Genomic DNA, 14,907 nt, shown 5'->3' with positions numbered 1-14,907 from the left:
TCGGGATCATCCTGCAGGAAGTGGCGCTGCTGCGCGGCGTGTTCTTCCTGGACGCGCGCACGCTGGCGCCCAGAGGTGCGTGCTCGCCCGCACCACCGCATGCTAACGCCGATGCCTGGGTCAAAGGTCATACCCCCACCCCTCCACAGAGATCATCCAGGGGGTGTGTCAGGGCGGGAGCCCCCCCCTGCGCCCTTCCCTCTGCCTCCACAGTCACAGCGAGGAGCTCGGCCTCCTGATGAGCAGATGTTGGAGTGAAGACCCCGCTGAGCGCCCGGACTTCCACACCATCAAGGTCCTCCTGAGGAAACAGCACAGGTGAGGAGGTTTGGGGGGACGTGGAGGGGCGAGGAGGAGCTGTTTGTCCACGCTGTCACTTCCTGTTCCTCTCAGGGGTTATGGCTCCAACATCCTGGACAACCTGCTGTCCAGGATGGAGCAGTACGCCAACAACCTGGAGGAGCTGGTGGACGAGCGGACGCAGGCCTACCACGAGGAGAAACGCAAGGCCGAGGCTCTGCTCTACCAGATACTACCACAGTACGTACACACTACTACTACTACTACTACTACTACTACTACTACTACTGCATCACCGACACAGCACTACCATGTACCGTGTGTGGAGGAGGCACGTCCGCTGTATGTGGGTCACCGTCCTCAATGATCTTCACACACACACACCCCAGACTGATGTGTATTATTTTGGTTTGTCAGCCTGAACGCCGTCAGCGCCGGCAAAGTGCTGCGGTGAAAGTAGAGTAGTACTGAGCAGTGCCGTGTTGCAGCTCGGTGGCCGAGCAGCTGAAGCGTGGAGAGACGGTCCAGGCCGAGGCCTTCGACTCCGTCACCATCTACTTCAGTGACATTGTGGGCTTCACGGCGCTGTCTGCGGAGAGCACGCCGCTGCAGGTCAGCTGACCCCGCGCAGGAGAACCCGGGAGAACCCGTGGGACTCATCGGGTGCTGGATATCCTTCCCTGCAGGTGGTGACCTTGCTGAATGACCTCTACACGTGTTTCGACGCCATCATCGACAACTTCGACGTGTACAAGGTAGCGCCACTCCACCACCGCATGCACGCTAAGCTAGCACCGTCACCCAGAGCCCACCGTGCGTGTGTGTGTGTGTGTGTGTGTGTGTGTGTGTGTGTCCAGGTGGAGACCATCGGCGACGCCTACATGGTGGTGTCGGGGCTGCCGGTGCGAAACGGGAAGCTGCACGGCCGGGAGGTGTCCCGCATGGCGCTGGCCCTGCTGGAGGCCGTCCGCACCTTCAGGATCCGACACCGGCCCGACCAGCGGCTGCTGCTGCGGATCGGCATCCACAGCGGTCAGATGATGTCACTGAAGACGTCGCAGACGACGTCACATTAGCTGGATCATGACACAAGAAGGACATTTTGTGTTTTCTATTGTCACGCGCACGGTCCGGGAAGGCTGATAAATACGTACTCGTAACATCCTGTCGTGACCGAACGTAAACAGTGCAGGAGATGCCGCCGCGCTAGCCTGCTGACGGTGATGCTAGCTGTGTAACCACAGCTGCAGCCGTAGCACCCAGACCCGTTAGCATAGCGGCCGCTGAATCACCATGGTAACTTGATGTGAGGGTGCTGGCAGGGCAACATTTGTCATGTAATGCTGATGTTAACAAGCAGGTGTGTGTGTGTGTGTGTGTGTGTGTGTAGGCCCTGTGTGTGCCGGGGTGGTTGGCCTGAAGATGCCCAGGTACTGTCTGTTTGGGGACACGGTCAACACGGCATCGCGCATGGAGTCCAACGGCGAGGGTAACACACACACACACACACACACACACACGGAGGAAGTGTCCACTGGTGACGTTCCAGCACCATCTCCCCGCAGCGCTTAAGATCCACGTGTCGGAGGCCACGCGGTGTGTCGTGGAGGAGGCCGGCAGCTTCAGGCTGCAGCTCCGCGGGGAGATCCAGGTGAAGGGCAAAGGTCGCATGAGGACCTACTGGCTGCTGGGGGAGAACGACCTGGAGCACAAGTGACATCACACATGCTCGCCTGACCCTCAGCTGGACAGCAACATGTTCCAGACTCGGAGGTGTCTCCAAGTCTTTCATTTTATTTGTGTTAATAAAGTTGTGGATCTAAAGCAATTGCTCTTGGAGTCAAATGTGTCTGTTTGTGTGTGTGTGTGTGTGCGTGTGTGTGTGTGTGTGTGAAAGTGTGTTCGTGTGTGTGCGCTTATGTTGCCAGCCGGTGCCTGCATGTGTACGTGTGTGTGTGTATGTATGTGTGTGTGTGTGAGTGTGCCTGTATGTATGTATGAGTGTTTGTGTATGTGCCTTTATGTATGCACCTGTGTATGTGAGTGTGGGTGTGTGTGTACCTGTGTGTGTGTGCGGATGTGTGGCTGTATGTGTGTGCCTGTATGTATGTATGTGTATTTGTGCCTGTATGTATGCGCCTGTGTGCGTGTGCGCCTCTATTTGTGTGTGTGTGTGTGTGTGTGCGCCTGTATGTATGCACCTGTGTGTGTGGGTGTGTGTGTACCTGTGTGTGCCTCTATGTGTGTGTGCGGATGTGTGGCTGTTTGTGTGTGCCTGTGTGTATGTATGCATGTATGTATGTGTGTTTGTGCCTGTATGTATGCGCCTCTATGTGTGTGTGTGCCTCTATGTGTGTGTGTGTGTTTGTGTGTGTGCCTTTATGTATGCACCTGTGTATGTGAGCGTGTGTGTGTGTACCTGTGTGTGTGGATGTATGTATGTGTGTTTGTGCCTGTATGTATGCGCCTGTATGTGTATGTGCGTGTGCGCCTCTATGTGTGTGTGTGTGTGTGAGTGTGCCTGTTTGTATGTATGAGTGTTTGTGTGTGTGCCTTTATGTATGCAAATGTGTATGTGTGTGTGTACCTTTGTGTGTGCGGATATGTGGCGGTATGTGTGTATCCATGTCTATATGTGTGTTTGTGCCTGTATGTATGCGCCTGTGTGTGTGTGTGTGTGTGTGTGTGTGTGTGTGTGTGTGTGTGTGTGTGTGTGTGTGTGTGTGCCGATATTTCCCTGCCATCGTTCAGAATCTCGGGTCCTCGCGCCCCCCCCCGCAGGGTCGTGATTGGCCGCAGCGGCCCAAGTTTAGCCTCACACTATTGGTCCGTGCTGCTGTCACTCAGAAGAGTCGCGGCTGTCATTGGTCAGAGGGCCGGTAGTGGAAATCCGTTATGTCCTGAGCTAGTCGTTCGGGCTGAGAGTGAAGCTGACCGAGAAGAAGTTGAATAAACGCCCGCGTCCCGAGCGAAGGTCCCCCCCGGCGCCTCCCCGCCGCCCGGAGCACTGAGCTCGCCGTCAGGGACGCCCGTATCCCCCCCTTCCCCGTTCCCCGGAGCGCCGCGCCTCTCAGCTACGCGGGGCCCCGGCTAGGCGAAGCCGCGGCAGATGGAGCCTGCACCGGCTAAGGCGAAGCCGCAGGGCCGTCTGCTGGTGTCCACGCCGCTGGACGCCAAGGACGAGCTGGAGGAGGTGAGCCGAGACCCCGGCCGCGGGACCGGACTGGCGGCCGAGTTGGCAGCGGCCGGTGCCGGCGGTGAAAAAGCCGAACGGGTGTCAAAACAAAGAGGTGGAGCTGTTGTGGCGGCTATCTGGCTAGTTAGCACCGATAGCAGGCGGCTAGTGTGGCTAGCATGTTCTCTCCGTCAGCGCTCGGTGTTCGCGGGACTTCGCGGCCGGGGCGCTAGCTTAGCATGCTAACAGGACGTAAACACACGAGCCCAGGTGGAGAGGGGCGCATGCGCCGCGGGCTCCTGCCAGGACCAGACCGGGTCCTCCAGCGACCCGGACCTCTTGGTCCAGGAACGGAGGCTCCACACGCCGCCTGACCTCCACCTCCTCCTGCCCGCTGAAGGCGGACCATGAGTTCTCCGCCTGTCTGTATGCGTGGATTGGACCGGGCTGAAGGTGGCCCTGCGGAGGGTGATGGTGATGTGCAGGTAGTGGAGACAGGTATGGCTCAGAGGAGGAGGCGAGACATCTGGCTACCTTTGAGGAGTCCCTGAGACCTGGGGAGATGGAGTCTGGTGTGGGTCTGAAGGCCCTGCAGGAGTTGAGCAGATGCTCTGTGCACAATGTTTAGGATCTCCAGCCCTGTGGAGATGAGGTTTCTTTGTTCATCTGGACACCTGAGCTTCTCAGATACTAATGTGTGTGTGTTTGTGTGTTGCACAGAGGTTGGAGCGTTGTGCGACCATCGTCCAGACATTGACCAATGGACTGTCAGAGAGAGAAGCAAACGATGCACTTACTGCCAACGTAAGAGCCACACTCACTCACCACCTGACCTTCTCCTGTCCTGCTGATGTTCCCATAGAGCCTCTGGGGTTCCTGAACCTGAGGTCCTCTGAAACGGACGTGAAGGTTCCTCTGCTCCTCGGTCGGGCTGCTGACTCCTTGTGTTTTGTTCACCTCTTGTTCAGTGAAATCACCTGACTCAATGTCTGGTCTGTGTCACTATGACAACGACCTCTGACCTCCTGTTTCCCATCAGGTGTGTAAAGGCCAGCAGCAACATGAGGAGGTGTGTCTGGGTCTCTTCACACTGGTCCTGACCGAGCCCCCCCAGGCTCAGAGGGTGAGCACCACACACACACACACACACACACACACACACACACACACACACACACACCGCGACATCACTGTGACGACGGCCTGTGTGTGTGTGTCAGTGTTACAGAGACCTAACGCTGGTCAACAGAGACGGGATGAACGTGCTGCTGGGGAAGATCAACCAGATCCTGATGGAGAAGTTCCTCAAACTGCAGGACATCCCACGGACACAGGTATATATGCACACACACCCACTCGGCTTGGTGTTTTTTTGAAATTTATACAAATTATGAGCTTCAGTCACTTTGTTAACTTTCCACTGTGCGATTGTTTAGTGTCTTGGTGTGTGTGTTATCATAAAGTGTGTGTGTTGTCTCCAGCATTGTAGAAATGTGGCATGGTCTCAGTGTGTCTCATTTACATACAAACAACCATGAATACTGACACTATGAATGTGTGTGTGTGTGTGTGTGTGTGTGTGCGCTGTTGCCAGCTGGTGTGGCTTGTCAGGGAACTGGTGAAGAGCAGTGTGATGGGAGCTGATGGCGTAGTAATGACTCTGCTCAAACAGATCGCAGGTCAGACACTCAAAACACACACACTCAAACACACACACTCACGTACGCACGCACGCACGCACGTTGCCTCTTGACTGGTGTTTCCTATGTCTGCAGGTGGTGACGTCTCAGCCAAGAACCTGTGGCTGGCTGAGAGTGTCCTGGACATTCTTTTCGAGCAGAAGTACGACCAACTCTTTCTGTCCTGTCTGTAATTTCATTGTCTTTTGTGCTCACGTGAAGTCCCGCCCCTTCGAAAGCATCACTTCCTGTTTACCTCCTGCAAAAACCCCGCCCCTTTGCCAGCATCACTTCCTGTTTAACTCCAGTGAAGCCCCGCCCCTTTTCCAGCAACACTTCCTGTTTACCTCCTGCAAAGCCCTGCCCCTTTGCTAGCATCACTTCCTGTTTACCTCCAGTGAAGCCCCGCCCCTTTCCCACCATCTCTCCCCATTCCATTTGTGTGAAGCCCCACCCCTTTTCCAGCATCACTTCTGTTTACCTCCAGTGAATCCCCTCTTTTAAAGCATATACCACTGGAGCTGCTGTGTCCCTGGTCTGCTGAAGGTCCACCAGCAGTGGACCTGGACCTTCAGCAGGGCCACCATGCTGGGCCCATCCCGGCCTAATGGTGAGACATCAGGTCGACCTTCTCTGCTCATACCGCTTCCTGTTGATGGTTCCCCAAGCATCTGTTTGGGGTCATGGTTCCTCAAGGAGAGCATCCTAACCGCTGTCAGGGATGGAGGTCTCACATGCTGCTCCCTGTAGGTGGCCCTGTCTGGGCCCACAGACTGGTGTGAACCTGGAGCTCCTCACCCTCCCACCTACTGTCCTAGATGATCTAGAACCCTGTTCACACCTGGACGGCTCCTGAAGGTGGACGTTCCACCCCCGGCTGCCGAGAGCCCTCGGACCTTCTGCCTGCATGTTCTCCCAGGGGTCACCTTCTCTGCTCCGCACGCCGCCGCGTGGTCGGACCGCCACCTGGGATCCTCTGAGAACCTCAGGGATTCTGGAACGTCAGATTTGTTGACCTCCACCGATGCCGGTCGGAACATCTCAGCTGGGGCCGTTGTGGTCCCGGGTTGAGTGACGCAGCCGTTCCCGTGTCTGCAGGGAGTGGGTGCTGAAGAGCGGGATGCTGATCGCCATGTCCGTCTACACCTTCCTCCGCCTCATCGTGGACCACGGAGCTCCAAACCTGCTGCCGCTGCGCCAGAAGGAGGTGGACTTCTGCATCAGCATGCTGCGGGAGAAGGTGAGCTGGACCTCCCTCCGTGGGCCCTGGTCCCGTCTGACCTTCGCTGACCAGCCTCTCCGCCCCCCAGTTCATGGAGTGCCTGATCATCGGCCGAGACCTGGTGCGTCTGCTGCAGAACGTGGCTCGAATCCCCGAGATGGAGCTGGTGTGGAGAGACCTTCTGCACAACCCTCAAGCCCTCAGTCCTCAGTTCACCGGTAGGACCTCCCACGGTCCGCCCGACGTGGATGCAGTTGAAGGATGGTTGCTTGTCTTCTACTTGTGTCCGCCCCCTCCAGAGGGTCTCCACAGACAACCATCTCACTCCATCTAACCCTACTGGTTTGCTGTCTAGACTAACTCATTCCACGCGTCAGACGGTGGTGTCTGGAGAACATCTGGACCCAGACCGGTCCAGATGTTCTTCTGCGATGGAGGAGTTCAGTTATCCACGGTCCTCTGCTGCCTGTGTCTCCAGGCGTCCTCCAGCTGCTCACTGCCAGGACCTCCAGGAAGTTCTTGGCGTGCCGCCTCACCCCCGACATGGAGACCAAGCTGCTGTTCATGACCTCAGAGTGAGTGGCATCCTGCGGGGCAGTGTTCTGATTGGCTGAGGCAGGAGTGTTGAGCACCTGTGTGTGTGTGTGTGTGTGTGTGTGTGTGTGTGTGTGTGTGTGTGTGTGTGTGTGTGTGTGTGTGTGTGTGTGTGTGTGAGAGAGAGAGAGAGAGAGAGAGAGAGAGAGAGAGAGAGAGAGAGAGGAGAGAGAGAGAGAGAGAGAGAGAGAGAGAGAGAGAGAGAGAGAGAGAGAGAGAGAGAGAGAGAGAGAGAGAGAGAGAGAGAGAGAGAGAGAGAGAGAGAGAGAGAGAGAGAGAGAGAGAGAGAGAGAGAGCATGGTGTGTGTGTGTGTGAGAGAGAGAGACAGCATGGTGTGTGTGTGTGTGAGAGAGAGAGACAGCATGGTGTGTGTGTGTGTGAGAGAGAGAGGCAGCATGGTGTGTGTGGGTGTGAGAGAGAGAGGCAGCATGGTGTGTGTGTGTGTGAGAGAGAGAGACAGCATGGTGTGTGTGTGAGAGAGAGAGAGAGAGAGACAGCATGGTGTGTATGTGTGTGTGTGAGAGAGAGAGACAACATGGTGTGTGTGAGAGAGAGAGAGAGAGAGACAACATGGTGTGTGTGAGAGAGAGAGAGAGAGACAACATGGTGTGTGTGTGTGTGTGTGTGTGTGTGTGAGAGAGAGAGAGAGAGAGACAACATGGTGTGTGTGTGAGAGAGAGAGAGAGAGACAGCATGGTGTGTGTGTGTGCTGAGAGAGAGAGGCAGCATGGTGTGTGTGTGTGTGAGAGAGAGAGGCAGCATGGTGTGTGTGTGTGAGAGAGAGAGAGAGACAGCATGGTGTGTGTGTGAGAGAGAGAGAGAGAGAGAGAGACAGCATGGTGTGTATGTGTGTGTGTGAGAGAGAGAGACAACATGGTGTGTGTGAGAGAGAGAGAGAGAGAGACAACATGGTGTGTGTGAGAGAGAGAGAGAGAGACAACATGGTGTGTGTGTGTGTGTGTGTGTGTGTGTGAGAGAGAGAGAGAGAGAGACAACATGGTGTGTGTGTGAGAGAGAGAGAGAGAGACAGCATGGTGTGTGTGTGTGTGGGGGGGGGGGGGGGGGACATGTGGAAAGGATGTGTGTGTGTTGATAAAGCTGATAGACAGCCAACACTTAATCAGATATTAGATTTAATTGCTTTTATACTCCATGAAACATCAGATAAAACACACACACACACACTCAGGCGGTGTGTGTGCTCTGTGCTTTTTATAGGAAAACATAATGTATATTGGAAGTTTAATTTATGAGGGATTGACCTCAGAACACTGACACACACACACACACTCACAGATCCTGCTGTTTTGCTTGCAGTGCTAACCACTGAGGCACCCTGAGTATCAGAGTGTGTTAATGTGTGTGTGTGTGTGTGTGTGTGTGTGTGTAGGTGCGCTTCGGGCAGCAGAAGCGGTACCAGGACTGGTTCCAGAGGCAGTACCTGTCCACCGCTGAGAGCCAGTCCCTGCGCTGCGACCTGATTCGCTACATCTGCGGCGTGGTCCATCCGTCCAATGAGGTGCTGAGCTCCGACATCCTGCCGCGCTGGGCCATCATTGGCTGGCTGCTCACCACCTGCACGGTAAGGGGCGGGGCCAGGCGTCCAGCCGCCAATCACCGACCCACCACAGATGATAACCCATGTGCCTCCACAGTCAAACGTTGCCGCCTCCAACGCCAAACTGGCGCTCTTCTACGATTGGCTGTTCTTCAATCCTGAGAAGGACAGCATCATGAACATAGGTGACTCTCCCTCACGCACACACACACACACACACACACACACATACACACACACACACACACACACACACACGTATCTGATGTGTTGCCAATTATGAGCTCTCCTCTCGTGCAGAACCCGCCATCCTGGTGATGCATCACTCCATGAAGCCTCATCCCGCCATCACTGCCACGCTGCTACCACGCTGCTAGACTTCATGTGCCGGGTAACACACACACACACACACACACACACACACACACACAGTCACACACGCTGTCTGATTGGCCGAGGCCTGCCATGTGATCCTGTTTGATCTTCCTTCAGATCATCCCTCACTTCTTCCCCCCGCTGGAGTCTCAGGTCCGTCAGGGCGTCTTCAACTCACTGACCTTCATCATGGAGAAGAGAGTGCTGGCGTGAGACACACACACACACACACACACACACACACACACACACACACACACACATGCAGGTGTCAGTGCACTGATGGCTGATTGGTTGATGGGTTGGTGTTCCAGTCACCTCGCTCCACTGTTTGACAACCCCAAGCTGGACCGGGAGCTTCGGTCGATGCTCAGGGAGAGGTTCCCCGAGTTCTGCAGCGCACCGTCCCCGCCCACTGAAGGTGCGCACACACACACACACACACACACACACACACACACACACATTCATACAGGAATAGATTCTAACGTCGTTGCCTCTCTTCATCCAGTCAAGATGGAGGAGGCCGTTTCTATGGAGATGGATAACCACGTGTTGGACAAGGAGGAGGGTTGCTATGACAACACGGAGGCGGCCTTCAGCGACGACGAGGAGGAGGTCAACAATAAGGGTATGTGGGAAGACCTCCTGCGCCGCCGCCAGGTCACGCGAGCTGACCGGCCAATCCCCGCGCAGGGAAGAAGAGGGAATTCCGGTTCCATCCAATCAGGGAGGCTGTGATCGAGGAGCCCGCCGACATCACGCCCTGGCTGGACCAATTAGAGGACAATATGAAGGAGAAGGTCCTGCAGCTGCAGAAGACCAGGTGGGGGTGGTCGAGAAGCGGCCGCGGCGGCGGTCGGCGGCTAATCGCTAACGTCGGTGGTGTTGTCGTCCTCAGTGACACGGAGACCCAGTGCGAGGTGATGCAGGAGATCGTGGACCTGATCCTGGAGGTGAGTTCCTGCCGGGTGGAGCGGGAGGTTCTCCGGGCTTCTGCTGACACGGACGCCGCCGGGTCTGCTCCCGTTCCAGGAGGACTTCGACTCGGAGCAGATGTCGTCTTTAGCCTCGTGTCTGTCGGAACTCTTCAAAGATCATTTCAGAGGAGACGTTCTGCCCGAGGAGATCACGGAGGAGTAAGGAACCGCCGTCTCAGCGGCTCGCCGGCCTCTGACCTCCTCTGACCTCCTCTGACCATCTCTGACCTCCGCTGACCTCCTCTGACCATCTCTGACCATCTCTGACCTCCTCTGACCATCTCTGACCTCCTCTGACCTCCTCTGACCTCCTCTGACCTCCTCTGACCTTCTCTGACCTCCTCTGACCATCTCTGACCTCCTCTGACCTCCTCTGACCTCCTCTGACCTTCTCTGACCTCCTCTGACCATCTCTGACCTCCTCTGACCTCCTCTGACCATCTCTGACCTCCTCTGACCTCCTCTGACCATCTCTGACCTCCTCTGACCTCCTCTGACCATCTCTGACCATCTCTGACCTCCTCTGACCTCCTCTGACCATCTCTGACCTCCTCTGACCTCCTCTGACCATCTCTGACCATCTCTGACCTCCAGGTCCCTGGAGGAGTCCGTCTGTAAGCCCATCTGCCTGGTCTTCAGGAACCTGTTCAGCATGCAGGAGGACAACAGCGGCTTCTCCACCCTTCTCGACATGTTGGCTGAACTTTATCAAAAACAACCCAAAATCGGTTATCATCTACTCTACTACCTGAAAGCCAGGTAGGGGGTCACCCAACTAGTTCTCTAAGCACCTGAAGTCAAGGTGGGGGGTCACCTAACTAGTTCTCTAAGCACCTGCAGGCCAGGTACGAGGTCACCTAACTAGCCCTCTAACTGCCTGAAGGCCAGGTACAGGGTCACCTAACTAGTCCTCTTAACTACCTGAAGTTAGGATACGGAGTCACCTAACTAGCCCTTTAATTATCTGAAGTCCAGCTACTGAGTCACCTAACTAGCTCTTTAACTACCTGAAAGCCAGGTAGGGGGTCACCCAACTAGTTCTCTAAGCACCTGAAGTCAAGGTGGGGGGTCACCTAACTAGTTCTCTAAGCACCTGCAGGCCAGGTACGAGGTCACCTAACTAGCCCTCTAACTGCCTGAAGGCCAGGTACAGGGTCACCTAACTAGTCCTCTTAACTACCTGAAGTTAGGATACGGAGTCACCTAACTAGCCCTTTAATTATCTGAAGTCCAGCTACTGAGTCACCTAACTAGCTCTTTAACTACCTGAAAGCCAGGTAGGGGGTCACCCAACTAGTTCTCTAAGCACCTGAAGTCAAGGTGGGGGGTCACCTAACTAGTTCTCTAAGCACCTGCAGGCCAGGTACGAGGTCACCTAACTAGCCCTCTAACTGCCTGAAGGCCAGGTACAGGGTCACCTAACTAGTCCTCTTAACTACCTGAAGTTAGGATACGGAGTCACCTAACTAGCCCTTTAATTATCTGAAGTCCAGCTACTGAGTCACCTAACTAGCTCTTTAACTACCTGAAAGCCAGGTAGGGGGTCACCCAACTAGTTCTCTAAGCACCTGAAGTCAAGGTGGGGGGTCACCTAACTAGTTCTCTAAGCACCTGCAGGCCAGGTACGAGGTCACCTAACTAGCCCTCTAACTGCCTGAAGGCCAGGTACAGGGTCACCTAACTAGTCCTCTTAACTACCTGAAGTTAGGATACGGAGTCACCTAACTAGCCCTTTAATTATCTGAAGTCCAGCTACTTAGTCACCTAACTAGCTCTTTAACTACCTGAAAGCCAGGTAGGAGATCACCCAACTAGTTCTCTAAGCACCTGAAGGCCAGTTACGGGGTCACCCAACTAGTTCTCTAACCACTTGAAGGCTAGGTATGGGGTCACCTAACTAGTCCTCTAACCACTTGAATGCTAGGTATGGGTTCACACAACTAGTTCTCTAATTACCTGAAGTCCAGCTACGGATTCACCTAACTAGCTCTCTAACTACCTGAAAGCCAAGTAGGGGATCACCCAACTAGTTCTCTAAGCACCTGAAAGCCAGATATGGTGTCATGTTACTAGTTGTCTCACTACTTGAAGGCAGCGTCACCTGACTGCTGTGTGTGTGTGTGTGTGTGTGTGTGTGTGTGTGTGTGTGTGTGTGTGTGTGTGTGTGCCACAGTAAGAAGGCCAATGGGAAGATGATGCTGTACGAGTCGTTCGCCCAGGCCACGGCTCTAGGAGACCTGCACACCTGCCTGATGATGGACATGAAAGCCTGTCAGGAGGACGACGTCAGGCTGCTGTGTTACCTCACACCTTCCATCTATTCAGAGGTACTCACACACACACACACCTTCCATCTATTCAGAGGTACACACACACACGCCTTCCATCTATTTAGAGGTACACACACACACTTTTCATCGACCATGGTGCACACACACTGTCAATTTCGCAGAGGGACGCACACACAATTGACCATGGGGTACACACACACACACACACACCTACCATCTATTCCGAGGTGTACACACACACACACACACCTTCCATCTATTCAGAAGTACACACACACCCCTTTCATCTATCGTGGTGCACACACACGGTCAATTTCACAGAGGGACGCACACACAATTGACCATGGGGTACACACACACACACACACATCTATCTATTCTGAGGTGTACACACACACACACCTTTCATCTATCATGGTGTACACACACTGTTAATTTCACAGAGACACACACAACTGACCGGGGGGTACACACACACACACCTACCTATCTATTCCGAGATGTACACACACACACACACACCTTCCATCTATTCAGAGGTACACACACACACACCTTTCATCTATATGGGGTTACACGGACTAACACAAACACACTTTCCATGTATTCCGAGGTAAACACACACACACACACACACACACACACCCTCCATGTATGTGGAGGAGTCTGAGGTGTGTTCCTGTGCAGTTTCCAGATGAGACGTTGCGAAGCGGCGAGCTCCTCAACATGATCGTGGCCGTCATCGACTCCACGCAGGTAACTCAGGTTGTTTGTTTGCACTCCCAGAGTTAGCGTGAGCCTGCCGATCACTAACCGAGGTGCGCAGCGTCACCTGTCCAGGTAGGTCTGGGTTAACCTGGTTAGCTGGTCGCTCGCTAACGTTCGGGCGCTGCAGTTACAGGAGCTGATGTGCCACGTGATGATGGGGAACCTGGTGATGTTCCGCAAAGACTCTGTCCTCAACATCCTCAGTGAGTCCTCCTCCAGTCCCCCGTAACCATTGGCCTCCTGACCCGCCTGACCCGTCTGACCCGTCTGACCCGTCTGACCCGCCTGACCCGTCTGACCCGCCTGACCCGCCTGACCCGGCCCTCCTGTCCTCCGCAGTCCAGTCCCTGGATTGGGAGACCTTCGAGCAGTACAGCACCTGGCAGCTCTTCCTGGCCCACAGCATCCCCCTGGAGACCATCATCCCCATCCTGCAGCACCTCAAGTACAAAGGTCTGACAGGGTAACACGGCTTCTCTCGCCGGCTCCCAGATGTTTGCTGACGTCTCCTGTCCTTGCTTTGCTGTGGTTTCCCTCCAGAACACCCGGAGGCGTTGTCCTGCCTGCTGCTGCAGCTGCGCAGAGAGAAGTAGGAACCTTCACTGCCCCGTCCGGACCGGCGCTCCACCTGACGGCTCGCCCTCACCTTCCTGTGTGTGTGTGTGTGTGGCATCCCAGGCCCAGCGAGGAGATGGTGAAGATGGTCCTGAGTCGTCCCTGCCACCCCGAGGACCAGTTCACCACCAGCGTGCTGAGACACTGGGCCTCCAAGCACGACGACACCCTGGGGGAGCACATCAAGGCCCAGCTCATCAAGAACAACAACCAGCCACGCAAGAGGCAGAGGTAGGACACACACACACACACACACACACTGGCAGAAGACGGGGCATCCACAGGTGAGCTACTGAGGTGTGTGCATGTGTTCCCTGCAGTCTGAGGAGCTCCAGCAGCAAGCTGGCCCAGCTGACCCTGGAGCAGATCCTGGAGCACCTGGACAACCTGCGCGTCAGCCTGAGCAACACCAAGAACAGCTGTCAGTATCTGTGCTGCTGCAGGTCCACGTCTGTGTCCGTGTGTCTGATGGTCCTCTGTGTGCTCAGTCTTCAGCCAGACCCCCATCCTGCAGGCCCTGCAGCATGTCCAGGCCAGCTGTGACGAGGCGCACAAGATGAGGTCTGCGCACACACACACACACACACACGTGCGCGCACACTCGGCATTGACCCCGGCCGTGTGCTGTGTCCCTCAGGTTCAGCGACCTGTTCGCCCTGGCCGAGGAGTACGAGGACTCGCAGTCCAAACCGCTCAAGTCTCGCCGCAAAGCCCCGGCCACGTCGCCGCGCTCCAGGAAGGGCGTGGCTCCGCCCACCAACCCCGAGGAGGAGAGCGCGTCCAGCAGCGCTTCGGTACGTGACACCCCCCCCCCTCCGAGCCGCCGCTTGACCCCTGACCCCTGACCCCTGACCCCTGACCCCTGAACACGACCCTGTGCTCGCAGGAGGAGGAGGACTCCAAGCCCAAAGCTCCAAAGAGGAAGAGGAAAGGGTCCTCGGCCGTGGGCTCCGACAGCGACTGACAGGCGGGAGGACGTCTTTTAATCCGTACGAGGTTTTCACTGGGGATTGTTTCCATGGAGACGAGGACCGACCTCTGGCTGGAAGGTCAAAGGTCACCGTGTGACTGTTTCCTGCACTGTGAGGACGAACAGTGGTTTTAATACTCGAGGAGGAGGACGATCATGATGATGTCACTTCTGTCCTTTTTTCACTGTTTTTGTTTTTTCTCTGAGGGGGGCGGGGATCATATTGTGAAGATCATGACTTCCTGCTGTTTTTAGCAGCCACTTCCTGTTTGTCCCACTGCAGTAAAAGTGTCCTGATCTTGTTGAATATAAAATCTGCTGGTTTGAGTCCATGTGTGTTCGATGTGGTCCCGGCAGAGGAGACCGAGGACATCGCCTT

The 14,907-nt window shown here is 55.3% G+C and overlaps 2 protein-coding genes across 4 annotated transcripts in view; both read left to right on the top strand.

Moving 5' to 3' along the window:
• npr1a (natriuretic peptide receptor 1a) overlaps positions 1-2,128 on the top strand; it is a 9,083-nt gene extending 6,955 nt beyond the window's left edge. For all 3 annotated transcript variants that reach the window (XM_086171144.1, XM_086171142.1, XM_086171143.1), the window contains 8 exons: positions 1-75; positions 150-318; positions 394-540; positions 789-912; positions 987-1,055; positions 1,158-1,332; positions 1,691-1,789; positions 1,866-2,128. The exon at positions 1-75 is cut by the window's left edge and continues 81 nt beyond it. In XM_086171144.1, the coding sequence (XP_086027270.1) occupies positions 1-75; positions 150-318; positions 394-540; positions 789-912; positions 987-1,055; positions 1,158-1,332; positions 1,691-1,789; positions 1,866-2,017 (1,010 nt within the window). In that variant the 3' untranslated portion in view covers positions 2,018-2,128. The remainder of the gene's footprint in view (positions 76-149; positions 319-393; positions 541-788; positions 913-986; positions 1,056-1,157; positions 1,333-1,690; positions 1,790-1,865) is intronic.
• A 1,045-nt stretch (positions 2,129-3,173) lies between these two features.
• ints3 (integrator complex subunit 3) lies at positions 3,174-14,842 on the top strand. The gene is given in 30 exon segments (XM_086171522.1): positions 3,174-3,493; positions 4,196-4,279; positions 4,515-4,598; positions 4,696-4,809; positions 5,070-5,154; positions 5,251-5,317; positions 6,253-6,394; positions 6,465-6,594; positions 6,855-6,955; positions 8,362-8,553; positions 8,627-8,714; positions 8,830-8,894; positions 8,897-8,920; positions 9,022-9,113; positions 9,219-9,325; positions 9,416-9,535; positions 9,601-9,730; positions 9,806-9,860; positions 9,940-10,043; positions 10,479-10,643; positions 12,058-12,211; positions 12,863-12,931; positions 13,071-13,146; positions 13,283-13,396; positions 13,484-13,532; positions 13,622-13,789; positions 13,879-13,979; positions 14,047-14,119; positions 14,196-14,352; positions 14,445-14,842. Coding segments are annotated over 30 exon segments (3,072 nt in total). The 5' UTR covers positions 3,174-3,409; the 3' UTR covers positions 14,523-14,842.
• The last annotated feature ends 65 nt before the right edge of the window (positions 14,843-14,907 follow it).

The sequence above is a fragment of the Fistularia commersonii genome, chromosome 24, assembly GCF_037954325.1.
Source record: "Fistularia commersonii isolate RoL2024-O1a breed Wild chromosome 24, RoL_Fcom_v1.0, whole genome shotgun sequence".
NCBI classification, from domain to species: Eukaryota; Metazoa; Chordata; class Actinopteri; order Syngnathiformes; family Fistulariidae; genus Fistularia; species Fistularia commersonii.
The sequence above is the reverse complement of the archived record's forward strand: the minus strand, read 5'-3'. Positions and strand labels throughout refer to the sequence as shown.